Raw genomic sequence first — 27,732 nt, 5'->3', positions numbered from 1 at the left:
GTTTCGGAGAATTTGCTGACTGCATCGATACAGGGAGTTTCTTCATTAAGAATTTTTCATCTTGGTGAAATCACAGGTCCCATTCCCTACCTCCTTGAAATTATCATTTTAAATCTGGTGAGGCATCTGTGTGCCAATATGTGTATATATTACAAAGTCCATATAGTCCAAAAATCATGTTTGGACTAGATTGGGGATGAGGAGTAGGAGTGGAAGAAGAAATAGGAAACAAATATTGAGCGCAATGGATATTTCTTGGCTTGAAAGGCTCACTCCAATCCTCCTCACTACAGAAAGTTTGCCCTCAAGGGTTAACTATATTTCCCCTCCTGTCCAAGCTTTTTGATGACTTTTCAAGGCAGGCAAACAACCCAGCACAATTGCATCCTAAGTCACTTTGACTGCACTTGTGGTGGGACCACATAATTCTCCAAGATCTAGCCCATTCTGAAAGGGCAGGGATCCTGGACTGCGTGACAAAACTGAATCAAACAGCAGAGCCGACGGGTCTCAGAAGAAATACATTTTAGACACCCAGTCATCTTTTTAAAGGTTGTCCTTTCTGGCATTTCCTAGAGGAGGCAGACAGAAAATGACAGCAAGATTATTAAGCGTGGGCTTCACTGTGCTCTTTCTGAGCTCCTGTGTGCCCCCAGGGGCAGCTCGAATTTCTTGCAGAAATGAAGATGGTGATGCTGTAGATTGGTAGGTAAAGAAAATTCATAGGCTGGCTTTGGCAAATAAAATTCACTGGGCTGACAGGCAGATGAAGTGAATGACTGTGGAATTCTTGGGATTCATTCTCTCCTCTTACTCCCATCCTCCACTCCACCCAGAGGACAGAGTCCACCTGCCTTAATATTTTTATACCCTGAAAAGGAATAGATGAGGATAGGACAGAAATGCTTCCCTTGGGCACAAACAGAGAACATCATGTAGAACTCACTCTACAACAACTTATGATCCTACTCTATATCTTGGAGGTGGCAGAGAAGTATAATGAGATGACCAAATAGTTTTGTTAAGGCTTTTACTTGTTTCCTCACTAAGATCTTTCCGGTATCCCATTCAAGTACTCCAAGAAGATAGAGAAAGGTAGTTTTCCTCCAAACATGGAAAATGGGCTTTCTCCCCCCCCCCAAAAATGGGGGGGAAATCAACATTATGGCCTTGTTCCTAGGGCACTATTTGAATAACCTTGATCTATAGGGGTGACCACTGCAGGTCATTGACATTGGATGATGTTCTAAGGTGATAAGATATAATGTTGCTTAGTTCAAATTGCAAAATCACCAGGAATTCTCTGATCTCTGATCACTCTTTGACATTCTAATTGGGAGTAAACAGGCTTATGGTTCAAAGGATAATAGACTGAGAGATGGAAGAGACTTTAGAAAGCATCAAGGCTATTCTTTACACTTTTTACAGATGAAAAATTGAGATTAAGAAAGATTATGTGCCTTGCTCAAGGTAAAATTTGAACCCAGATGTTCATATCAAATAATGTATGTAAAGCACATAAAAACCTAATATAAATACTAGCTATTGTTGTTCAAAAGTCATTTATTAAGTATCTACCACATGCCAGGTACTGCATTAGTGGCTATAATGAGACTAAAACAAGGGTTCTAAATCTGGTGTCCACAAATGTTTTTAATTGTTAATGATTTGATGTATTCCAATATAATTGATTTCCTTTGCTATCTTATGTATTTTATTTTGTGCATTTAAAACCATGATTCTGAAGAATCCATAGGCTTCCTCAGACTGCCAAAAGGATCCAGGAAACAAAAAGTTTAGAACCTCTGGTCTACCCTTCTAGCTCTGTATCCATGATCTTGACTCTTGTTCAAGTCACTTTTAACTATATTCTTCCTGTGATTGATGCAAAGTGTCATTAATTAAAAATCCACCCTCTTCATTCCTACTGCCCCCCCCCCCCATATCGAAGATGTCAGAAGTTACTCCTTTGCTCTTAGTTAAGTGCCCAATAGACAAATGTTCAAGGATAAGATCTCCATGGACTAAGAAAGATCCTGATGGGGCAGAAATCTGCTTTCCAGTATTTTTCCTTTTAGCAGAAGGTCTGATTAGACAATATATGTGCCTACTGAAGGCCTTTATTTATTAGACAAATGGAATCAACCAGCATCAGAATTGAGGGGAAAATACTTAATTTCTCCTCCTCCTTCTCTCTCAGCACCCAGTAGTTCTGATCTCAATTGGTCCCAGTTCCAGTACAACATGAGAGTGACCAGATTTTCAATTTTCTAGATTATTGGTCACAAGACCATGTATTTAGAGCAGGAAAGAACCTTAGGTACCATCATTTCCATCCTATTTATTTTACATTTGAGAAAACAGAACCCCAAGAAAGTTAGATATGTTCATAGTCACACCGATTAAAAGTAACAGATGCAGGATTTGAACTTGGAGCAAGTGTCCTGACTCCAAATTTCATATTCCCTCCACTGCACTGAAGTCCCAGCAGAGCTCCATTTTAGGAGAGTAGACAGGAGGAGTTTCATAAATATTCTCCAAAATTTTCACCTTTTTGCATTTACAATGTCTTCTGGTAACCTCATTCTATGGGCAAAGGAATTGAGGGCACAAAGAAGACCTTGAAATAGTTGAATTATCTTTGAACATTTGGATGTTCTGTGCTGCTCTGAGTAACTTTACAAGGTATAGAGAGACAAATTTACCTCATATAGTTTCTTAACCTTTGTATGTCCAAGATCACTTTGGAAGTTTGGAGAAGCCTATAGACTCCTTCGCAGAATAATGTTTTTCAATGCACAAAATAAAATGCATAGGATTACAAAGGAAACAAATTATATTCAATAATTATGAAAAAAATTTAAAGTTCAGGGAACCAGGAGCAGGTAGATGGTTCAGTAGATAGAATGCCAGAACTAGAGATGGAAGGTCAAATTTGACTTCAGATATTTGGTGACCCTGGACAAATCACTCAACCCAAATTGCCTAGTCTTTACTGCTCATCTGCCTTGGAACCAATACTTAGTATTGATTCTAAGATGGAAGGTAAGGGTTTAAAAAATAAAAGTTTATGGAAGCCATGTCAGAAACTCTTAATCCTAGATCAATTCAGAGAGTATTCTCAGTTGTGAAGGCACACATAGGCACAGTGACATTGGAATTAGGCCAGAAGACTGTTTCTATCAAGTCCAATAGACCTCCCTGTCTCCAAGAAGGAGGAGATGATAAGTTTATAAAATAAGGAAGAAGCTATATCCCCAAAGTTCTGTTCTTTTATTGATTTTCAATGACAAAGTAATAAAGAATCCTCACTTCCTGACAGAGGGATAATAGACTCAAGATGCAGAATGAGATGCATTTGGAGACATGGTCAGTCAAGGAATGCTTGACTATGTGTGCATTTGTTGCAAGAGCTTAATTGTGAGTTTTTTCAATTAAAGAAATAATAAATTTTAATTTTTTAAAAGTTGCATACCAAAGTGTTCCCCCCTTAAGAGAGAACAGATCAGTGGCTATCATTCTTGAGCATATCAGGCTCAAGATAGATAGTCCTCATGAGGGACAGCTGCTCTCCAATGTATGGAGGAGGGAGGCTGTGGTGATAGCCTCTTTCTGCCTATCCTCCTTGCTTTTTATCATCCAGGATCTTAAACTTAAGATCAAATAGTAGTATCTGGAAGACACAGGGAGGGTATGTTGGACTCCTGGACATATCATACACTCCAGTTAAATTCAGAATGGCTAATGGGAAGGGGCTGAGTGGTAGTGAATACTACTATGAGTTAGAGATTGGGGTTGGGGCAAAACAGAATATTATTGCCTATGTGAAAGAAGTTCTAAAAAAGAACAGGAAATGAAAGAAAATTGGGTAATATGGGTGTGGAGGAGAGTAAAATAGATTATAGGCAAAGGGTAGGGAAACCACTAAATTTTATATTTTCCAATGAAGCAACTATAGAGAAACCCTGAGGGTCCTGCTCTCCCTTTGACTAGAAGAGACCGTAGCATCTAGAGGGGACATTACCTGTTTCTATCCCTTTTGTCAGAAGGCTTGAAATAATTGATGTTCCATTTGTCATTAATGGCCATAGGTTGATCAAATGAGATCAAAAGTGATATATAAACATATATACACTATAGAGAGATAGAGAGAAGGAGAAAGAGAGATAGAGAGCAGAGAGAGAGGAGGAGAGAGGAGAGGAGAGAGACTGAGAGAGGGAGATAGATAGATAAATAGATAGATAGAAAAGACAGATAGATATAGATATATATGTTATATAAACCTTAAAATATTTTAGAATTATTGGCTATTATCATATTCTGTTAAACTCAGCAAATGAACTGTACCAAAATGGGAGCACCATTTACAGATCAAATTATTATCCATAATCACTTGCATGACATTGATTCATAAAAAACAAGAATATTTTAATAGATATCACTATAGCAAATATTGATGACATCCAAACTTCATGGAATGAAGAGATATAAAAATATAGAGGCCTAAAAAAAGATATCAAAATCATGTTGAAATAGGATGAGAATCTTTTTAATGCTGTTGATTTGTTTGCTACTAGAGATACCAAGGACATTTTTTCAATGAACCTATAGAAGATAAGCTTATCTCCTCATGTTTTTATTCAACTGCAAAAATTGGGTATTTTCAGGTTCTGGTTCTGGTAAATGTCTAACAATTTGCTCCATGGAAATATGTTACATATTTGGGTTTAATAGCAATTATTAGCATTTTCTCCATCACTTTCTAAAGTCTAATCAGTCAAGAAAACAATATTTATAACATTTGCTGATTTCTGAGATATAAATGCTCACCCTAAAAGTTTAACAATCAGTTCTTACTAAGTAGGTTCCAGAACAACTCTATCTGTATTTTGTTCACTTATGTAATAGAGTTATATAAACAGATTTCTGGGCTTGGAGTCAGAAAGACCTAAGTTCAAATCTGGTTTCAAATATTTCCTAGCTGGTTGATACTAGACAAATTGCTTAACCTCTATTTGCCTCAGCATCCTCAACTATCAAATGGAAATAATAGTATCTATTTCTCAGGGTTTCTATGAGGATCAAATAAGAAAATATTAGTAAAGTGCTTGGCACAGTGCCTGGCACCTAGTAGGTCCTTAAAAATGCTTATTGATGAACTGAACTGACACATAATGAGATAAGTATGATATGTGATCATTATAATAAGAGCTAGCACATGTATCTTTAAGGTTTATGGAGTGTTTTACCTAAAGAATTGAATTTTACTCTCAAAACAACCCTGTGGAATGGATACTGATATCACCTCCATTTTACAGAAGTTGAAACTGGGTCTGAAAGAGGCTGTTATTTGCCCCTGAGCCATCCAGTTGGTATCTACAGCAAGATTTGAACTCTTGTTCTCTTGGCTCCCACTCCAAGACTCTGCCTATTATTCCATTCTGCCTCTTTCACCAATGAGAGTACAATGAAAGTACTCTAGGAAAATTTGAGGGTGGTAGAATATTTTTGATTGTGGGAAGATAGGGGTTGCAGAGAAGGGCCATCAGATTTGACTCTTGGATCCTTTCCTTTTGCAGGTTTGCCTTTTATAAGTTACCCCAGAACAGAGAACAGAAAAACCCAAGCACTGGATTAGAGTACATGTACCTGGATCCTATGACTCACAGATGGCGGAGGAGCCAGGGACTAGTCAATATGACCCAGAGCATCTTAGGAAGGACATTACAGCAGCTTTATGAAGCACATGAAGCTAAGGTAAGCCAAGCTTGAACATACCCTTGTAAGATAATGATGTTGAAATATAAAACAAGACAAATACCTCCTAGGACTTGAGATCATTCATTTATTTACATTTATTCAATTATTTAGCTTTTTTGTGTGCCAGGCATTGCATTATATGGTGGGGATAGAAAATGAAGGCATAACAAGTCTTCAGAAAGCTTATAATCTATCTTTTGGAAGTAAGGGGGCAGGGTGTGAGTTCTATAGCACACTGTAGTGGATGGAGTGCTAGATTTGGAGTCACAGGTTCATTGATTAAGAGCTTGAATGGGCTTTAGAGATTGCCTCATCCAATCTTCTCATTTTACAGATGAGGAAAGAGTTTCAGGGATGTTGGGTGATCTTCCCAAGGTACATAGGGAGAGTTATTTTAGTGGATGGAAAACCAACCTTAGAGGAAAGAAGGAAAGAGGAAAGAAATAAATCCTCTGGCTTTGTTTCTAGGGGCAAGTCTCAACCTCTCAGTTCCCTGAGTAACTCTCTAAGACTATATCTTTCAGAGAAGGTGCTGATGAGCCTTGATGGAGGGAATCATATTTAGGGAAGGGATCAATCATCAGGAACAAGTTTTCTAGTCAAGGTGGGAACTGAGGTGGGATAAAGGAAGAGAATGATTTCAGTCAGGTAGAGATGAGGGAGGAGCACATTCTAAGCCTAGGGAGGAGTAGCAGCAGAGGCACAAACATAGGAGAGAGCAATGGAAGACAGTAAGCAGTCCAGTTTAACTAGAATGCCAAGTACACAAAGGGGAATAGTGTGAGACAAGCCTGACTTTTGTAAGCATCAAAATCAATTTAACTCAGAGCTACAAAAGAGGCAGACCTCTGAAAACCAGAGAGAAGACTAGAAGGGACAGGAAACAACTCTTGGGGCCACACTGATTCAAGACCTTAAGACTGAGTTGTCATACTGCATAGCAAGGCTAAGTTTTGTCAGACTCAATATCCTGTCAGTGGCATCCCTAGATATGAGTTGAGAAAATTCTCTAAATAAACTAGGCTGCCAGGAAAGCTATCACTACTTGCTTTGTATTTGCTATATGATAGACTTTTTTTTTCTAGTAGAAAGAGAACAAATACTCCTTGGACACAAACATAAATCTACAACCCTGAGCCTCCATGATTAAGACATGGACCATGGGTTGTTTTTTCCTTAGTGGTGATGAATATGGTCATGACTCATTCAGTGACCTCTCTGGGTCACTCTTCTATATAGATGCTAGTTGGCACAGTGGACAGAGTACAGGACTTAGAGTCAAGGTAACCCAAGTTTGTAGTCTGCCTTAGACACCTACTAGTTGTATGAATCTGAACAAGTCACTTAATCTCTATCAGCCTCAGATTCCCTATCTATAAAATGGAGATAATAATAGCACTTACCTCCCAGAGTTGTTTTAAGGATAAAATAAATGAAAATATGCGAAGGTGGGTAGAATAATGGATAGAGTAATGGGTCTGGAGTCAGAAAGATCTGAGTTCAAAGCCAACCTCAGACACTAACTGTGTAACTGTGGGCAAGTCATTTAACATTTGTTTGTAAAGTTTCTTCATCTGTAAAATGAGGATAATAATAGCACCTAAGTCCCAGAGTTTTTATGAAGACCAAATGAGATAATAATTGTAAAGTGCTTTAGCACAGTACCTGGCACATAGTAAACACTTCTATAGTTATTATATTCCATTACTGGTTATTATTATGGCACTTTGCAAAACATTTATAAATGCTAGTTATTATTATCATATTGTGAATTTACATAAATACTACTAATAACTATGTTAACTCATTATTAACTTATATAAGTGCTAGTTATTAACTATGTTAACTAGCTATCACTAACATATAAATGCTAATTATTATTTACTAAGATAACTAGTTATTGTTAATTTTATATAAATGCTAGTTATTATGAGTTAATATGGCAAGACATTTTAGTATGGCAAGACAGGGAGTTTATGAACTGGAGAAATGAATGGAATGAATTCTCCAGAATTGAGAATGAATTTACCCCCTCAGGTCTATAACCATCACACTAGAACTGCTTTGTGTTAGCACCACATATCAGACAGGGCAGCAGCTTCTCTTTCATACCCTGATGACCTGCACTAGGACAAAAGGGCAAAGACAAGCAGGATACTAAATGACAGTGTTTGAGTCTCAACTTTGTGATTCTGCTTTTGTAGAAGTTTTGGAAGATGGGAGAAAGGAGACTGTGAGGATTTTGTTGCCCTCAAAGCAGCCTTGCTGCTGCATTCAGATGCTTCTGAGCCTCATTTTATCCATGTCTCAAATTGATATCTCAAATGGATCTCCTACTTTGTATGTGTTCCCCAGGAGTGTATTAGGGCAGTATGTTATCTTGGAAAGAGTTAATTAGCTTTAGTCTTGGCTCTGACACTCACAAGCAAAAACAAAACAAAACAAAACAAAAACCAAGATGAATCAGAAGTCACATCATCACTCAACTTCCTCATTTTTAAAATGGGACTAATCATATTTAAAGTTCCTACTTTATAAGATTTTGAGGAATGTACTCTGTAAATCTTAAAGCGTTCTATATGGGGGTAAATGTGATTTAACTGGCTTCAGTCTGGAAGATCCAGATTTTGATATATCAAGAATGCCTTTTGTGCATAGGTTGAAAATAGATAGTTACTCAAGTCACTTTCAATGCTCAAATTCTCTCTTTCTTCTCCTTGCCCCCTGCCCCAGTCAGTGCCACCCTAGTGGCAACTCAGAGGTCCTGGGACTCTGACATCAACCTAACAAATTCTATTTGATTCCATGCAACAAATGTTTTTTTGAGCACCACCAAGACAGAAATAAATATTTTTTGCCCTCAAGAGGCTTACACTCAACTGAATTGATACTATCTATCCACCAGAAGTTCTTCACCTTGGGTCAATATGTTTTTACAAACATTTTAATATATTTATTTCAATGTAATTGATTTCTCTTGTAATCCTAGGTATTTTGTTTTTAGCATTTAATATTATTATTCTTAGACCGGGTCAATAGCTTTTGCCAGAGGGGTCCATGGCATTAAAAAAAAAAAGATTAAAATCCTAAGCTCTAAACACTTGTATCCAAACTCTTTGGACATAGGTGGTTGATTCTTAAATCAGACTGCTGCCCCAGGGTGGCCTGCCTCCAAATGTTCATGTTCACCATCTGCTGCTCAGTGACTAAAGCCTGGCCTCTAACCAGCTATGAGAAGGCTGACCACAAGTGAACTGCTGTCCAGTGGCACACAATCATATGTCCTGGTATTAGGAACCTGGAACTCTGCCTCAATGTCCTACTGCCAATGCAGAGAAAAATGCTATTAAAACAAAAAACTCAAAGGAAAAATCCATTTCCACCTTGGAGATTGTGTATTGTGAATTTGAACAATTCATGTGAGGCTCACCTATCACCAGGACAGTCCTTTGGATATAGGATACCAAATCTGAGTCCTTATTTATGAAGTTGTTCATATTAGAGTAATATAATCATAAGAAGAAAGATCCTTCATTCCAAGCCCCTTGACTTTACATATCACAAGTAACTTCCTGGCTCTTTTGAATATCATGGAAACACCTTGATGATAGAGATAGCCTCCATTTATGTTTTTATAGCTCCCAGCAGTTATCATACCACTTGCCATGCCATGAACACTTGAAATCATAGAATATTATATCTAGAAAAGTAAATAATGATGATGATGATGATGAAAATTCTAGTGCCTAGCATATCTTAGGTCTTTATACTCATAAAATTATACCTAGAAGGTACTTAGAGATCATCAATTCCTTCATTCTACAGATAAAGAAGTAAGGCTTAAAGAGAAAAAGTGGCTTGCCCAAGATCATACAGGCAATGCATTTAAGATGGGATTTGAATTCAGTCTTTCTGACCTAGTCCAACCATTTCACAATATTGCCTCCACTTAAAAATTTGTTTGTTGAATTTAATTATATTAGAGATAACTGTGGGGGAAACAACTTAGCTAATGGTTCAATTGATCAATAAACCTTTGTTAAGCATCTATTATGTGCTAGGCACTGTGCTAGATGTTGGGGATACAAAGACAAAGATGAAATCATCCCCATCTTCAAAGAGCTCACATTCTATCATAAAGACCCTTAAACTTCTATTATAGTCTACTTTGTCAAAATGGATATTCCCTAAAACAAAGATCCTTGACCTGTGGCCTATGACCTTTAAAAATATTTTGATAACTATTTTAATAGAATTGCTTTCCTTTATAATCCTTTGTGTTTTATTTTTGTACTTAAAAATATGATTCTGAAAAGGGATCCAGAGGCTTCATCAAAAGAGTTCCAAAGGGATCCATGACACAAAAGAGGTTAAGAACCTCTTCCCAAATGAAAGAGAGAAGTTGATTTTCTAAGGAAATTAAACTGTTCTAGTAGAATTGGATGACAATTGCATCCTTCCTGACTCCCTACTTCACAAGATGGAAGCAGGGTTCTTAGTCATTGTTCCATTGACTCATTAAGTAGAGAGCTGCCCCTAAGAAAGATTTATGGAAATCATCTTTGTTAGTCATATTTAAAAGCTCATCTTTGGTGCCTACCTGAAAGTTGATGCTGTTTAAAACAGAATAAAAAAGTACAAGATAAAAATCCCTGAAACATAGCATGGAACAGTCCTCAGATCACGGACTCACGAACTTGACCTTAGAGACTCCAATGGATGTTTTGAGAATGCAGTGGTATTTATTTAATGGGGAGTTTCACACAAGGAAATGAAATGTTATGCATATAATTTCACTGTTTTTCCAGGCAGGAAAATATCAAGCTAAAAAAGGTGATAAACCATTGAAAAATGAACTGAAAAGAGAGTCTAGGAGAAATGTTCCCATCTCAATGGGAAATGCTCTGTGGGATAGTATTCCATCCAGTGTCCATACTGACAGCCATCATCCTAAGGACAGGTCCTCATTACCATTCCCTGGATGATTGCTCTAGCCTCCTAATAAAATACAAAAGCATCTTCTCTTCTCTGTTTTGCCAGTTGAATTTTATACCCATCTTTTAAAGTTCAATTTGGATGCAACCTATTCCCTGAAGACATTCATCCATCTTCCTAAAACAACCCTTGAAGCCCATTTAGGAAGGCTATCTTATGGAGAATCTATGGGGTCCCAAGCAAGGCCATTCCAAGGAGCATGTGTAGATATGGGCTGTAGACTGACAATCTCAGGCTCTTCCCCACTCATCCTCCCTGGGATGACCCCACTATACTGACAAAGTCCTTTATATTGTACTTCTCTAATGCATTAATCATATAGTTTAGTTATCTAGTTATTCTACTAGTCATCCTGTTATTAAATTGTAATCTTCAGGAAGGCAGGGACTATTTCCCTCCCCACCGACTTGGCCCCTAATACAGTGCTTTGAACACTTCAACATCCTACTGGAAATGGAAAAAGCAATGGCTTTCTCAATCAGGGATCATGGACTTGAATCTTATGGAAGTGGAAAATCCACTATAGGAGCAGCTAGATGGTATAGTGGAGAGAGCACTGGGTTTGAAGACCTCAGTTCAAATCCCACTTCAGATACTTCCTAGCTATGTAACCCCAGGCAAGTTATTTAACTTCTGTCTGCCTCATTTTCTTCATCTGTAAAATAAGATTGACTTGATAAATTTTAAGGCCACTTCCAGTTCTATTGCTATGATCCTTTCCTTTTCTCCCAAGCTATTGTAAGTGCCTTTTCCCTTCTCATATATAAACTTATCTATTTATATGTTGCAAATATTACATCTCTCAGTAGAATGCAAGGTCCTTGAAGGCAAGAATTATGTTTTGCTTTGACTTTGTATCTTGAGCATTTAGTACAGTGCCTGGCACATTATAGATACTTGATAAATGCTTGTAGGATTCAGGCTGGATTGAATTGGACTAGGCTGGACCATAGATATTCTGACAGATGTTTGCTAAACTAATTTGGTTGAAAGGAATGCCTAATGAGGATTCTCCATTCAGAAGGGAGTAAGGACTAATACTCTCCCTAAGGCGACATAAGAGAGAGGACAAGAGCCAATATGCCTGGATATTATAGCCCAGACCAGTCTGTTGTCAAGAAATAATCATATTGATGATTAGCTTTATCTCCAAACTCTATCCAGAGCACACCAATGTTATTAGTGGAAAAAATCCCAGGCATTATTCTGGCTGATTCTTTTTGCTTCATTTCCTGAACAAATATTTAGCCACTATTTTGTTGTATGTTCTAGTTGTTCAAAGATGAACCCAAGTCTCAAATAGGAAAAACAAAGCAAAAACAAAAGGAGAAAGGATGAGTGAGAGGAAGAATACCTCCCTCATCTATCAAGGTGGAAAGCAAAGTGCTTAATAATTTTATTATAGAATATAGAAATTATGATATATAAATGTTATGTGTGTGAACATATAATTATAATTATGATTATCTTAATAAGGGCTAACATTTATATAGCATGTAAAGGTTTGCACAGTGCTTTACCTATATTATCTAATTTTATCCTTAGAATAACCTGAGGCAGGTGCTATTATTAGTTACATTAGTACTAATTATTGTTAGTAATAGTACCATTAGTACTATTATTAGTATTTTTACAAATGAGGAAATTGACATTGAAAAATGTAAAGTGACTCACCCATGGTCACACAACTCCAGATCTGAATATTTTGATAATGGACTATTTCTGTTCACTATATAAAAAGCTCTATTCCTGCCTTTGTGCCTTTGCTCTAGCTGTTGCCTAGAATGCTCTCCTTTCTCATTTTGGCTCATTAAAATCCCTGACTTTCTTCAACAACAATAATAATAACGGATTTCTGGACCTGGAGTCAGAAAGATTTGAGTTCATATAATTGCTTATTAGCAGCATAATCATGGGCAAATTACTGTCTGCCTCAGTTTCCTCAACTGTAAAATGGATATCATAATAATGGATTGTTGAAAGTATCAAACAATATAGTATTTGTAAAGCCTTTAGTACAGTGCCTGGCACATAGTAGGCACTTAATAAAAGTTGATTGATTGATTGATTATTGATTTATTGAAGGTATAGATTACTTTTGTTTTTTTCTTTCTCTCCCTGGCACATAGCACAGCACTGACCTGTAGTAAGTGCTTAGTAAATGCCTGTTGACCAACTGGTTCCAAGAGCATCACTGCATCCACTTCCCCAATCTGCCACTCTCAATTATAGCAAGATCATGCAAGGGCAAAAGCAGGATGGCTCCCTTTGGATTTATCCAGATGACTTTAAATAGCTCTTATTGCTCCATGAGCTGCTTCCTAAGGGCATGGACGAGAGCTCTTGTGTTCAGGAAAACTTCACATTCCACACCATGTAGGTAGCAAAGTTGTCTGCTGTGCCATGGGAGATTGACTGTCTTTAAAAACCATAATGTGTTTCTGCAGAACAACAGAACTGCCTACCTGATATATAATGACAATGCCCCTCGGTCTGTGGATTACAGCTGGAAGCAAGGGCATGCAAAAGGTATGGCAATAGCCCCAAGTCTGTGTCTTCTGTCAGAGATGAAATTCACCCACAAATATATTTATTTATCCCTGGAGATTCATGGAACACCTTTCCCCTGAGAACTAAAGCTCTGTGCCAACAATTTGAAAACAAGCAACCTTCTGGGGAATAAAGCAACATGTGCCTTACTAAGGGCAGGCAAGCAGGGAAGAGAGACAGGTGGTCAGATAGAGAGACTCTACACCCAGGGACAATGACATGTGTGCTAAGAGGTGATGATACCTGGGCAGGGCAGCACATTCCATCTAGGGGGAGGTTCCTATTGGGAGACAGCCAGCTTCATTATGCAATATTAATTTGGGCGTCTGGCCAAGCATTTTCCATTTCAACACAAACCATAAGAGAGATTTAGAGCTACAAGGAACCTCAGAGGCTGTACAGTCCCAACCCTTTATTTTATAAATGAGGAAACTAAGGCCCAAGAAGGAAAAGAGAGGTAGCACATGGCAGAACCTACCAGGATTGGAACTGAGATTCTTCATCTCCAAATCCACCCTTTTCCCACTGCTTTATTTGGTCTTTCATATCTAGTCTATTTCCATCCAGATTCTGCAGTCACAGAATTAAGAGTTGGAAGGGTCCTTAGTAGTCCTCTAATCCAAATGATGCATCAAAGGAATCCCTGCTATATTATACCCAATGAGAAGCCATCTAATCTCTATTTGAAGACTCCCAAAGAGGGAGAACCCACTCTTCTTCTGAAGCAGCCCATTCAGTTTCTGAGCAGCTCTAAGATTTTTTTTTATCTAACACAAATTTTCTTCTTTGTAACTTCCATCCATGACTCCTCATTCTGCCTTCTGGGACCAAGCAAGACATGTCTTATCTCTTTTCCATATGGCAGTTTTCCATATTTGAAGATAGCAATTACATCTCCCCTGAATCTTCTCCAGGCTAAACATCTCTAGTGTCTTCCACCTATCCTTATGTGCCTTGGCCTCAAGACTCATCACCATCCAGCTTGCTTTCTTGCTTCATTTTTTTCCCTTTTGCAAATGTGGAACCTCTGATATTAAGGCATTGGTATACAAATACACCAGTTTCCATTATTCTATTAAAGCAGTCATGAATGCATTATAATTGTTTGTACATTTAGTTGTAATAGTAATAGTTCAACTAATAGAAAAGAAACCACTGGATGTGTTTATCAACACAGAAGGGTTCTTCTACACTTTTCTTTAAAGCCTTATGTTTCATAAGATTATGAAAATCATTGCATAGTCTTCTTTCCTGGGTTTTTCTTATTTTCTTTCTACAAATTTTATATAGATAATTCACTTGGATGGAGCACTTAGCCCTGCTCCCCATTTGCCTGCTGTGCCTCTTTTTGTGTCTTGGCAGCATTGGGCAACTCCCCCTACCACACACATGGGCTTAATTATCTTTAGGTACAATTTGCTGAGGACCTTTTTCTGCCCATAATTTTCCTTTGGAAACTCATTTCCCTTTGGCTTTTGGAAGCAGTTGGGCAGGGAAGACACTTGCTTAAGCTTCCTTTCCTTCTTTAACAAGGTCAGATTCCAAGTTAGCAAACTGCATTCTGCCAAAACAAACCCTCCCTGTGGTTTCAACATGGGAATCCTTTTAACTCTTCTGAGGGAGGCTGGCTGGCTTCCTTCTCTGGGGTGGCTAGCTGTCTAAGCCATAGGCAAAGTAACTCAAGCACGAATTGTTTTTGAAAACAGCAAACGTGTCATGTGCTCTTTTTTGACAGACACTACTAAAGGAGCTGAAGGAATATTTATTATCCCAATGAACCATTAGCCTAAAGCTGATACAAAGCTTGTCCATGATCAGCTTAGTTTGAATTTTACAGCTTTGGGGTGTTTTATTTATTTTTTTTAAAGAAAGAGACAGAAACCAAGAGATGGAGACGTAGAGACAGAGGCAGACAGTCAAAGGCAGAAGAAGCAGAGACATAGAGAACTTGGGTTTTCTAATCTATCTTTATTAACTTTATCTTTGGCAGGTTTCTTACTTTGGGATAAATCTCAGGGATTCTGGCTGATTCACACAATTCCCCGGTTTCCTCCTTTTCCTGAAGAAGGCTATAGCTATCCATCTACTGGGAAGAAATATGGACAAATTGGTATCTGCATAACTTACAACTACAGCCAGTTTGTAGAAATAGGTAATATAGCTCACCTTGGTTCTGATGTGGCTAAGGTACTTCTTTGTGATAAGTTTCCACCCAGCTGGTTCAGGTGTTCTGTTCTTTGGGGGAAATTAACTTGGCAATCTTATACCAGTTGGGCTCTAAATAAAGGAGGAAGAAAATATGACCTACCTAAGAACCTCACGCCTTAAGTTCCTTTTGAAGGAATTTGAAGGAATATAACTGAGAAGTGTAGCTTCCTTTGAATAAGGGATCTTGAAATGAAAATAGAATCTACTATTGATCTGCTCAGAAAAACAACATCTTGAAGAAATAATAAGGGGAAAATAGAGAAATTTAAAGAAGAAAAATAAGTTGGATATATGACTTTTTAAAAGATGTAAAATAAAGTGGATATTTTAAAAATGTGTACCTACACACAAGCCTACATAACTAATATAGTACCCCTAATATCTTATAAAGGGAACTAGACTTGGAAGAAATTTGAAATCCTTAGAGTAATGAACTTGGAGACAGAGAAACCTGGGTTCAAATTCCATCTCAGTTAGTGAGTCAGTTAATAAATATTTACTAAGCATTACACGCCAAGCAATGGGAATATAAATACTAGCAGAAAGAAATGTAATCCCTACCTTCAAGAAGTTTATACTCCAATTGGGGAAGATAACACCCAAAAGGAAGCTGAAAAGGGGGTGAGGGAGTTAGAGCAGAGTCAGGGTAGAAGTCCAGAGTGTCTCTGATGCTTATTAACTGTATGACCATAGGGAAGTCACTTCAGTTGTCTAAATTTCAGTTTCTTCATCTGTAAAGTGGGGAGAATAAAACCTGAATATATAAATAAAATATTTAGTGGGATTGTTTTTGAAGATCAAATGACCTAATGTATGTAAAATGCTCTATGTACCTCAAAGCATTCACATGGGTAATTGCCATTGGAATATTGAATACACAACCCAACTTACAGGTTTTTGCCTCTTTACCTTTCAAATGGAAGCAGTTGAGTATGGTGGATCGTGTGCTGGGTTGGAGATAGGCATTGACCTGAGTTCAAATCCTGCCTTTTATGCTAATGGTGAGGATTTGAACAAGTCATTTAACAACTGGATGCATAGCCCTGCTGAACTTCCAGGTATTTGGAATGCATTCCTTCTGGTCCTGCTCAGGGAAAGAAGTAGTGTACACTGTTGGCTTCTGTTTCTCTTAGAGAAAGGGGATATGGCGATGGGAATGTTCTGCCACAGTGTGCTGATTGGTGTGCCTCCAGACTCACCTACAGGTGGTGATCTGTATTGGTGTAAAGCATTTTCATAACAGGGATATCTCACAAAAATCATAAATTATTCTGTGTCTTTACATATCCATAAAATAAGGGCATTGGGCTATGTTATTTCTAGGGTTGTTTTCACTTTTAAAATATGCATGATGTTCCAGCATTCTTCTTTACAGATGTCCCAGATGTCTCCTTAGATACATCTAAGAAAAACTATTCTATAAAAAACCATCTATGTATATCTATCCATCCACCATCTTTCTCTATTGCTATCATCTCTTATTATTCATCTATCTCTTTCTGTCTCTGTTTCTCTTTGCTTGTCTCTCCCTCTCTTCCTGTCTTCCCCCCTTCCCTGTTCCTTTCCTATCCCTCCCTCCTTCCCTCTCTCTCTCTCTCTCTCTCTCTCCTTCCATCTCTCTGTTTGTCTCCATCTCGACCCTTCTACCCCCCCACCCCAGGGAACTTAGCAGAACAATGCAGTGTGTTGGATGGGAGAGGCATCAAGGTGCTATAGACAGACTGCTGGATTGAGATTCAAAGAAATGGGTTCAAATCCCAGCAGTTCCATTTACTTAACTATAACCTTGGACAAATAACTTAACCTCTTTATCATCTGTTCTCTCATTTGTAAGAAGAGAGGAATCTCTAAGAACATTTGCAGCTCTGATTTTTGGGGGGCCCATAATATTGGGATTTTACTCCCTTAGAATTCCTTCAGTTTTTTTTTTTAATTTCTGTTGCTAATGCTGTTTAGTTTCTGCAGTAATACAGTACAATCATGTTGAAGGCTGGTTATTCCCTTGTCTCCTACTGTTAATTAATGTAACAAAAACAGAAGGTGAGAAGAGACTTATCCTGAGTGGTTAGATGTATAAATAGGATTAGAATCCCTCTCCTATAATAATAATAACTAGCATTTATATCTTACTTTAATGGGCAGAAAAGAATTTACATCCATTATCTCATTTGAACCTCACATGGAAATTACCCTGGGAGGTCAGTATTATGACAATTTTACAGATAAGGAAACAAGTCTGCTTTCCATTGTCATCTAAACAGAAGTTTTATTGTTGTTCAGTAGTGTTCTATTCTTCATGACCCCATATGAGTTTTTTTCTTGGCAAAGATACTGGAGGTTTGCCATTTCCTTCTTACACGCATTATGCAAATGGGGAAACTGAGGCAAACAGCGTTAAGTGTCTTGCCCCAGGTTACATAGTAAGGGTCTGAGGCGAGATTTGAACTCATAAAGATGAATCTTCCTTACTCCAGGACCAGTGCTCTCTCCACTGCACCACTTACTATCCACTCAGAAATGTCTGAGGCAGAATATAAACCCTGAACTTTCTGACTCCAAGTCCCCTATTCTAATATGCTGCTTCAAGTGTTATAATGAAAACAGCACTGGATTTGGAGAAACCCTAAATTTAAATTCCAGCTTTGCCTTTTGAACAAGTGAATTAGCCTCTGTGGACATCAGTTTTCTCAACTGTAAAAGGAGAGAGTGAGAGAAGATGATCTCTGAGTTTCCTTCTAGATCTAAATCTTACATTCTTAATTTTCCCTCACTGACAATGGCTTCCAATCAATCTCCCTTCTGTGTCAGTTAGGCTCAATTAGTCTCACCAAAACTAATCAATTCTTTAATTAGATTAGATAAGGAATTAAATTCTGATGGCTACTAAGAAGAGCAGAGTAGAGAAGAGAACTCAAGCCAAAATAAGTTGTCCTTTTTAAATTTTTGACAAGATTTGTGCCTCAATACAGTTTTTATCTATTACTCTATCCAGATTCCCAGCTATTAAGCTGCATGCCAAATATTTATAGCTGCTCCATACCTGCCACCTTTCACCCAGAACTCACCTATCTGCCTAAACTGTGTGCCCGCTCCCGGATCCCCAGGATTCCTCACCGGCGCCTCTCCAGACTTCAATCCATCAAAGGCCAAAACTTCCTGCATTTTGCAAAATCACCTTACTTTGTGGATGGTAAGAAAATTTATCACCTAAAGATATACGCTAGCTTTGGTGTGGTAGACTTATTTGTATAAAGTCAGAGAAGATTTTCTACTGTCATTTAGGTGAGAGAGTTAGTTGATGGGTAAGGAGAAGAGATGCCAAGAGGGACCAAGGAAATGTACTTTGGAGGATCTCAACTAAATCCCTTCACTAGAAGAGTTTTATCCAAAGAGCAAAATATTTCAGTTACATTTTGAGCTACTTTTAAGTCATTTCATTTCTATTACAACATCAATCCATGTCCCAAATTCGCATTATGTTTGCCAGAGGAATACAATGAATTCAACAAGGATTGATGATGTTTCTGCTGTGTGGAAAGCATGGTAATATGCACTAGAGAGATAAAGACTGAAAATAAAGCAGTCCCTGTCTTCAAAGAGCTTCCATTCTATTAGGGAGCATCAACAAGTACACAGACAAAATATAAACAAGAGAAATACAAAGTAATTTTAGCAGAAAGAAAGAATTTGAATACTCGAAGGAATGTAGAAATATGGAATGCCTTGTACCTGGCACATAGTAGATATTTAAAACATGCCAGCTGAGTGAGTGACTGACTGACTGACAGGAGATGGCACCTGATCTGAGAACTGAAAGGAGCTAGTGATTTTAAGAGCCCAAAGTATTTTATCTTAACAAAATATTTGTTCTCTCCCCCAGTCATAAGTGACTACTCTTAAGGTGCCACAGAGGAAACTAAGTGCCAAAATAGAGCACTAGAACTAGAATGAGGAAGACCTGAATCAAATCCAGTCTCAGACATTTACTGGCTATAAGACCCTAGGCAAGTCATTTAAGCTCTTTCTGCCTCAGTTTCCTCATCTTTAAGTAGGAATAATAACAGCACCTACTTCCCTGGGTTGTTAATGAGAATAAAATGGAAAAATATGTGTAAAGATTTTTTTTTGCAAATCTTTGCAAACCCTAAAGTACTTTGTAAATGCTAGCTATTATTACTTCCAAAGATCTCTCCTCTCTATTTTTATGACAATGAACATATTTTCAACCATATTATGTGAACTGCATCCTAGGGAGAGGAGTGATGGGGAAATGTATCTTTCCTTATTTTCAGAGGTTATGAAATAATTCTTTAGGCTATTATCTAAGGTTGGAAATACCAATTTAATTTTCTTTCTTTTCCTAATGCATAGATATCTATGTGACTTGGATGGCTCAACAGTTGCAGACCAATTTGCTCGTAGAAACTTGGCAACCAAAGCTTCCATCTAATTGTTCTCTTCCGTACTATGTTTATAATATCAAACAAATCAGGATGTCAGGACAGTTTGCTTTTAGCTCTTACTATGACCATGCCAAATGGTGTGTTTCCCAAAGATACAAGAGGCACTGGACATGCATTGGCGACCTGAACCGGAGCCCATTCCAGACTCGGAGGGGAGGAGGATTTATTTGTACCCAAAATAAGCACATCTATCTTGCATTTAGAGGTTTGATTCTGCACTACCAGAATTGCAATCAGTCTTAATCAGAGAGAACTGTTAGAGCATTGTGGACCTATGGGAATTCCTACTGTCCTTAAGATTTATCTATGCCTTACATTATAAGAATCTAGGAGGTTGCCTCTTTCCTATAAAACCATCAAATAAAATATTATTTTTTTCAAAACCTCCAACATCTAACTTTCCAAGAAAAGGGCTAATTTTTCTATTTTCTATTATTATTACATGCAATTTAAAATATAGGGAAAAGTACTAATTAGCTAAGGGAAGAAGTCAACTCAACAATTATTCAGTGTTCTAACTGACCAGGTCCTTTGATTGCTTTGGGGGATAACTCGCTTCTTATTAATTCCTCTACCAGAGGATGGACAAGTAAAAGGAAGAAGATAATCCAATGATCATGTTCTCAAAAAAACCTATATGCTCCATTTCTAACCAAACTCTCAAAAGAAAATACCCATTTTGATGTGAGTCCCCAGATTTCAGTTCTCAGTACTATTCTGAATTTATCCAGTGGGCTCCATGTTCTGGCCTCACTGGTACCCACTTGTATGACCAGATCTAAGAGGTCCTGAACCAGATTGTATGAGTTTGGTCATAGTTCATCCATCCACCAATAGTCACTTGCTTCATCTACACAATGCAGAATTCAGTCATGTGGTCCAGGATAACAAGCTGCTCTTAGATTTGACTCTTCTCATCTTTACTCTTTGGCTATTTACCACCATCTAAGAATATTGTTTAATGGAAAATGTAATGGTGAGTGGGTAGAGTATTGGGCCTGGAGATGAGAAAATCTTAGTTCTGCTCCAGCCTCAGATACTTTCTGGCTGCCTGGTGATCCTGGGCACATCACTTAACCTCTGTCTGCTTCCATTTCTTCATCTGTAAAATGGGAATAACAACACCCATTTGTTTTCCTGGACTGTTGTGAGAATAAAATATAATGCCATAAAGCACTTTTCAAACCTTGAAGGGCTATATAAATGATAGCTTTTATAAATAAAAGTTTGGGTCAGTGTGGCTTTTAGCAAACTATTATCCTTTCATTTGTAAAAATGGTGGGGTTGTATTAGATGACAGCTCTAAATATCTAGTTGTAAGGACTTATCCTGTAGTTATAAATATTTGCCATTCCATCTGAACTCATATTAAAGGCTAAATTAGGTTGACAAATAAATTCTGGCCAATGGAAACCAATGGAAACTGGACTCTTTTTCTTTGTCCATAGTGAGGCTACTTAGTTGTTGAGGTGATTTCTTTCATAATTACAAATTAAAAGTCATGAGTATTTTTAAACAGCAGTTTGTTTCCATCTTCTTTGCTCTTGAGGTTCAGTCATTTCAGTTGTGTCTTTTTTACCCCATTTGGAGTTTTCTTGGCAAGATACTGGAGTAGTTTGCCATTTCCACCTCCATCTCAAACAACATCAAATGCCTTACACAGGGTCACACCGCTAGAAAATGTCTGATCCAGATGTGAACTCAGGAAGATGAGTTCCTAACTCCAAGTCTGGCACTCTATCCACTATGCCACCTAGTTGCCTGATAACTTCTTTACCATACTCCAGTAATTTGGTAAGGACTTACCATCACTGAAAGCTACTATGAACACAAATGAGTTAACAAGTGGAAAATATTTTGAAATGTTAAAGTACTAAGCAATGCTAACGTCAGACTATAACTAGGAGTTTGAGCACTTAGGGAAAATTCAGTAATTTAGATCTGAGACATAACCATTTCTTTGTATGGTTGAGTTACACTGGAGGCAGAAGTCAGGGTTGTTGAGGAGAATGAGGAAATGGGAGATCTGGTGCTTAGAGGATCGGAATATAGAAAAAGACTATAAAACTTCAAAATATCAGGAAGGAAAGACAATGTCCTGGAAGTCCAAGATTATAGCAACAAGGATTTGGCCAGGATGAAATGAACTTAATTATTATTCGACAACTTTCTTCCATCCCCTTCTTGCCATCTTCCCTCCCTCCTATATATCTTTTCTCCATTTCTCTTTTTACTTCCCCTTCCCCTTTCTGTCCTCTCCCTTCTAGACTTTACTTCTCCTCTTCCTTTATTCCTCAATCCTACCCATTTCTTTCTCCCTCACTTTTACATTTTTCCTCTTCTAACTTCGACACAGAATTTCCCTCCACCCCACTCACCACTCTTTCAATGGAATCACATACTGCTGTGGATTCTAGTTGATTATGTAGCAATGGCAATGAGATGCTAAAGAAGATTGTAAAGTCTCTTTCCCTGGAGGCTGATAAAACTAAAAGACATACCTTTCTGAATGGGATAGTTTAAATTAAGTCCTGCTTTGAGATTTAATGAATTCTATAGGTCCTACATACCCCAGGGATTTTAGAATGTTCAATCAGACAGTTCCTTTCATTATTACTTTGCCCATACTTGAAACACATCCAACTCAGTGGGACTTGGTAGACCTTGCACTCTGCCAGCAAAGGCTTTGAGAGCTCATGCTCACCTTCACACGGCAATGGTCCTTTCCATTAGATGCTCTATCACAATGGGTAATTAGGACTAGATACTTCTCTTGCCAACTTCAATTTCTTTCCTCCTAATAGATGAAATTCTTTATTGTAGATTCTTTTCAGACCCTGTAAGAAATAACCATCTGCCTACACAATACTTGATCATTCAGCAAACAAATATTTAATGCATGTCTACTATGTTCAAGGCCCTGCTCCTGCTTATAATTCAGACACAAAAACAACCATAGACAAGGCGGCCTTCAACAGTTGTTTCACAAGGACATTTGTTTGGGGCCAGGATCATTGAAAGTGACAGAGCCAAAATTAGAATTCAGTTGTCCCAAACTTTAGACCAGAGCTAGCAGTATAACATTGGGCAGGCCAAATCACAACTCTGTGCCACAGTTTCTCCATTTCTCTAATAAATTTATTAGATAAGATTACTTAAAACCTTCAAGGTCCATTCATAACCTACAAGGACATTGGCTGTCACTGATAAAATTGAGTATCCCCTTTTTAGTAAACCACATAGTGTACCTCTTTGTTACCCATCTTTCCAGCAGAATTAGAGAAGGGTATTGGGCACCACTAAGGGCAAGCTACTTTAAGCTTATATTGAAAAAGCACCTACTTCCCAAATTGCCTCTTAGGTGGTTAATGCAATGCAAAAATTTTTAAGCCACATTTTACAATGAGTGCATGTATTTGGGGGGTAGGGTGTCAGGGAGTATTGAGGGCCCTATATCTTTTTATTCCTCTCTCCCTCCCATACTATTCCAAGTGCCAAAGTCAAGTGGCACATTATGACTCCAGAAGGCATCTTCAATAGCAGAGCATGAAGACTATAGACCCTGGTGAGGTTGGGTTGGCTAAAGAAGGTGGGAAACACTAGGATGATTGAGGGGAATCTGGCAGGCATCTCTGCAGATGCTCCATAAGGGAGATGAAATAGGACCCTCTCACATCACCTAGCCCCAGCTGTCCTGTGCTAGTTAATTTGTTACCCTGTCTAGTAAGAAAGCTATTTCCGAAATGTTTTCCACAGAAAGCAATAATAAAGAAAAGTTTTATTAACTTTAGAGATTTTACTAAGTTGTCTGGACACCTTGATTCAAGAGAATCTAGAGAATTAAGACATTATTCCTAGTCAACTCAATTTTTATAAACAAAAATTGAGCTACTTATGACTAGACCTCAGTTCTGCCCCTGACTTGTTGCATGACCTTGGGAAAATCACATTTCATCTTTCATTTTTCAACTTTTTTATATATACAATTATGTGCTAGTTCTGGTCCTAGAGCTTTTTTGAATTATTGTGAAGATAAAATGAAGTAAAATTGTTAATGCACTTTGAGTTCTTTTTTTAATGGCCAAAAACAATAGGTAATAACCACAGCAGGGTAGAACAATTAGCAAATTCACAAATTGGGGTTTAGTTTAAGCTTCTGCTATGAAACAATACTTTGTTGGCTCATCAGTTAATTACAGGTACCAGTACAATAAAGTAATAGGTGAGCCTGCCTTTCTGCTGTGAATGGTATTAAATCTAAACATATTGGTAAAAATTCAAATACATATCCACTTACACCTCACCACTAAAATATTTAACCAAAATAGACTATCTGAGTTGACTCCAACCAGTATTACTCAGATTTCTCAGTCATTGGATTCAACAGAATTGATTCCAAATGACTTTGTACTATTTCCAAAAGTCAAATCCATCCTCAAAAGATGATTTGCTATCACTGAGGTTATCTGAAAAGAGGTGCCATAGACTCTGAAGGCGATTGCAAAAGAAAAGTTAGAAAAATATCTTGAATTATAGCATCACCAATATGAAAAGTTTGTAGCCTCCTTAGAGGACTGCTTTGAAAGGGATAGCATTCACTTGGATATTTAAATTCTAATATATAGTTTTTGAAAAATTTAATCATATTACTTTTCTATTTAACTTTCTGTTTGTTTTGATGAAGCATGTGTATTCAAAATATCTTTTATTTTCAAAGATGATGTTACTGATCATCATTTGTTTACGTTAACCAATTAACAAGCATTTATTAAGGACTATGTGCCAGACATCATGCTAGACTTTACAGTTAAAAAGACAAAAAATTGAAACTATTCTTGTCATAAAATAACATTTTTTTGGAAGAGACAACATGTACATCTTATCAGTTTATAGAGAATAAATACAAGGTATTTGGGATGGGGGATATATTTAGGGGTTATGAAACAGAAAAAGGCCCATGTAGGAGAGCTTTGAAAGAAACAAGATTCTAAGGATTCTAAGAGGAAGAGATGAGATGAAAAAACATTCTAGGCATGGAGGACAACTGATAGATGTGTACAATACACATACTGTCCTGTGGTTATGTAGCTATGGCAATGATCAATGGATACTTTTAGCAGCACTCTTTTGGGAAGTGATTTTGGGGCATGACTGGCTTCCTCATGGGGCCTTTTATAAGCAAGTGAACAATTTGTTGTTGGCTTGAACCCCATTTAATAAGCAGACAACTTGGCAAGAGAGGGGGAAGGAGAGGGGAGGAAGATAGAGAGAGAGAAGCATTTTAAAAGGACTTGAAAGTACACAGACTTTGGGGAAAATGCACTTTTGCAAATCTGCATGCCCATCAAAAATGATTCACATAAATGAAGACTATAATTCTTCCTGCTAATCTTAAAAATACGGATGCATAAGCATCAGATTGTTAACAACATGGTTCTTTTAAAAAACTCAACACCATCTCCCCCTCTCCCTAGAATGATTAGCCACTCACATACACATATACATAAACTTATTCCTAGGTCCTGGTGGATACCCTTTGGAATTAGGCCACCCAACCTTCCGTGGGGGGGGGGGGAAGATTTTTATTACTTTTTCTTCTTTGGCAGTCTGAGCAACATAGTTGCTTCTCCTAAGATGGATACAATAAAAAAGTAGGAAAAGATTCTTCCTCTCACACAACCACCAGAGACTAAAGAGAAAATAAGGTTAGAGCAGAAGATCACTGCTTACTGCTCTTCCACTTTCCAGAAAAGAAAGTAATGAGCTGAGAGGCAAAGTCCATTCTCAGAATTTCACTTTCCATCACTTTTTTTTTTAACAGAATTTCTACAGTTTGTTCCTTAGTTCCCCTGAGGACTGAGGGGAGGCTAGGGAGAGTTTGTTCATGAAATTGTATATTCAACATTCAAACAACATTCAAAATGCCATGTCAAATCTGAGGATCACTGGGTGCTGCCCCTTCTCATTTTTTAGGGATGTAATTTTTTTAATTGTGAAGGTCCAATCTTGTTAACGACAGAAAGCTGCCCCCTCATTACAGTCACGTGATCCATTGCTGACTGCCTTTCCAAGGCCTATTGTTTTGGTTGGCACTAAATAGTGAAGGAACATATTATTATGTGTCCTTATTCCAAATAGCTAAAGGTAATGAGATGTCAATCAAAAATTATGATATTGCCAAGGACAGCTAAGCAGTCAGGCTCCTAACAACAGTGGAAGGAGTTTTGTCTGTTTCTGCTCTGTTAGACTTAATTCCCTAATTCCTTGGTGAGCCAAATAGGAGGCATTTGTAAACACTTTCAAGAAACGATCTTCTCTACTTATTCATTCAATCTCCCCCAGCCCTCTAATCAAAATCCAATTGCATGTAAGTATGTCTATACCAAAGCAAATAAAGGAAAAATTGAAGTCAGGAGCAGATTGTGCACTTGGTATCTGGGACAAGGCCAATGCAAGGTTAATCTAGAGGGAGTGATTCATGCCATATAGCTCTCCCCTCCCTTCCCTTTTAAAGTACTAGCATAATTAATTCCCTTGTCTTAAGTAGAAAGAGTATGACATCTAAGCACAATACAACTTCCCTTTCTCCTCTGTCTATTATCTTCTCTTCTCTTCCGACTTGCTTCCTCTGCCTCTCAAAATCTTCAGTAACCCCTAATTTGGGGTGCATATAATAAATATACTTTTCTAACTTTTTCATGTCTCACATGAAAGAATATTTTATTTGTTCTATATGTTTCCACAGAACTCTCTAAAGGAGGGATTCTTAAACATGTTTTGTGTGTTATGGACTCCCTTAATAATCTGATCAAATCTATGGATTCCTCAATATATTTTTAAGTGCATAAAATACATAAAATTACAAGAGAAACCAATTACATTGACATCAAATATGTATTTTTAAAAAGATATTTATATATGAGAATATTTATAAAAGCAAGGTCATGGACCCTGTTTTAGAGCAAATATTATAGGGGAAACGATGTAAGTGCCATATGAACTAGTTTTGAATGCTTTGTTTTTAGGGCTGGAGAATGAATATGTTTTTGCTGTTTCTGCTTCATCATTTTCTTTCTGTTTTTATAACTTCATGGGTATAGGAAGTTCTTGGTTGAAGAATCTCTAGTGATTGATATAGGTCGTCTGGGGGTAGCTCAGTGGATTGAGAGTCAGGCCTAGAGATGGGAGGTCCTAAGTTCAAATCTGGCCTCAGACACTTCCCAGCTGTGTGACCCTGGGCAAGTCACTTAACCCCCATTGCCTAGCCCTTACCATCTTCTGCCTTGGAGTCAATCCAAGGCGGAAGGTGAGGGTTTAAAAAAATATATAGGTCAGCTACTATTCAGTAATTGATAGTCTTAGAAAGTTGCCTAGTGTACTAATCACACATTAGGTATGTGTCAGATATGGGACTCCCAAACCAGCTCACTATCTACTATGTAGGGTTTCTAATCATTAAGCATTGGCTAGAGTGCTGGACCTGGAGTCAGGAAGACTCATTTTTCTGAGTTCAAATCCAGTCTCAGACACTAGATGTGTGACCCTGGGCAAGTCACTTAACCTCATTTAACTCAGTTTCTTCATTCGTAAAATGAGCAGGAGGAGGAAATGGTAAACCACTCTAGAATCATTACCAAAAAAAATGACTCCAAAAAGGGATCATAAGGCACTTGATACAACTAAAAAATGACTAAATAATGGCAAGAAGAAATATTAAGGACATGTCTACATAAAATTTAAACAACTGGTCCTTTCG

General features: G+C 37.7%; 1 protein-coding gene across 3 annotated transcripts; it reads left to right on the top strand.

Annotated features, from left to right (window-relative positions):
• Nucleotides 1-370: 370 nt before the first annotated feature.
• Nucleotides 371-21,497, top strand: DNASE2B (deoxyribonuclease 2 beta). 3 transcript variants are annotated; one of them, XM_001367221.4, is made up of 6 exons: nt 371-705; nt 5,580-5,757; nt 13,203-13,284; nt 15,296-15,457; nt 18,506-18,703; nt 19,885-21,497. In XM_001367221.4, the coding sequence occupies exons 1-6, from the start codon at nt 593-595 to the stop codon at nt 20,217-20,219; spliced, it is 1,068 nt and encodes a 355-aa protein (XP_001367258.1). In that variant the 5' UTR covers nt 371-592; the 3' UTR covers nt 20,220-21,497. The 3 variants fall into 3 exon arrangements, with proteins under 3 accessions (XP_001367258.1, XP_056671396.1, XP_007480676.1); XM_056815418.1 differs by lacking the exons at nt 371-705; nt 13,203-13,284 and having other exon boundaries at nt 5,623-5,757; XM_007480614.2 differs by lacking the exons at nt 371-705; nt 13,203-13,284; nt 15,296-15,457 and having other exon boundaries at nt 5,630-5,757.
• The last annotated feature ends 6,235 nt before the right edge of the window (nt 21,498-27,732 follow it).

The sequence above is a fragment of the Monodelphis domestica genome, chromosome 2, assembly GCF_027887165.1.
Source record: "Monodelphis domestica isolate mMonDom1 chromosome 2, mMonDom1.pri, whole genome shotgun sequence".
NCBI classification, from domain to species: domain Eukaryota; kingdom Metazoa; phylum Chordata; class Mammalia; order Didelphimorphia; family Didelphidae; genus Monodelphis; species Monodelphis domestica.
Note: the sequence above shows the minus strand (reverse complement) of the source record. Positions and strands in the feature narration are given on the sequence as shown.

Excerpts from the sequence above, each read along its gene's own strand:
- DNASE2B (XM_001367221.4), top strand. The coding sequence starts at position 593 with ATGACAGCAAGATTATTAAGCGTGGGCTTCACTGTGCTCTTTCTGAGC. Across the intron at positions 5,758-13,202 it reads ATGAAGCACATGAAGCTAAG|AACAACAGAACTGCCTACCT; the intron begins GTAAGCCAAGCT and ends GTGTTTCTGCAG. Across the intron at positions 18,704-19,884 it reads ATCACCTTACTTTGTGGATG|ATATCTATGTGACTTGGATG; the intron begins GTAAGAAAATTT and ends CCTAATGCATAG.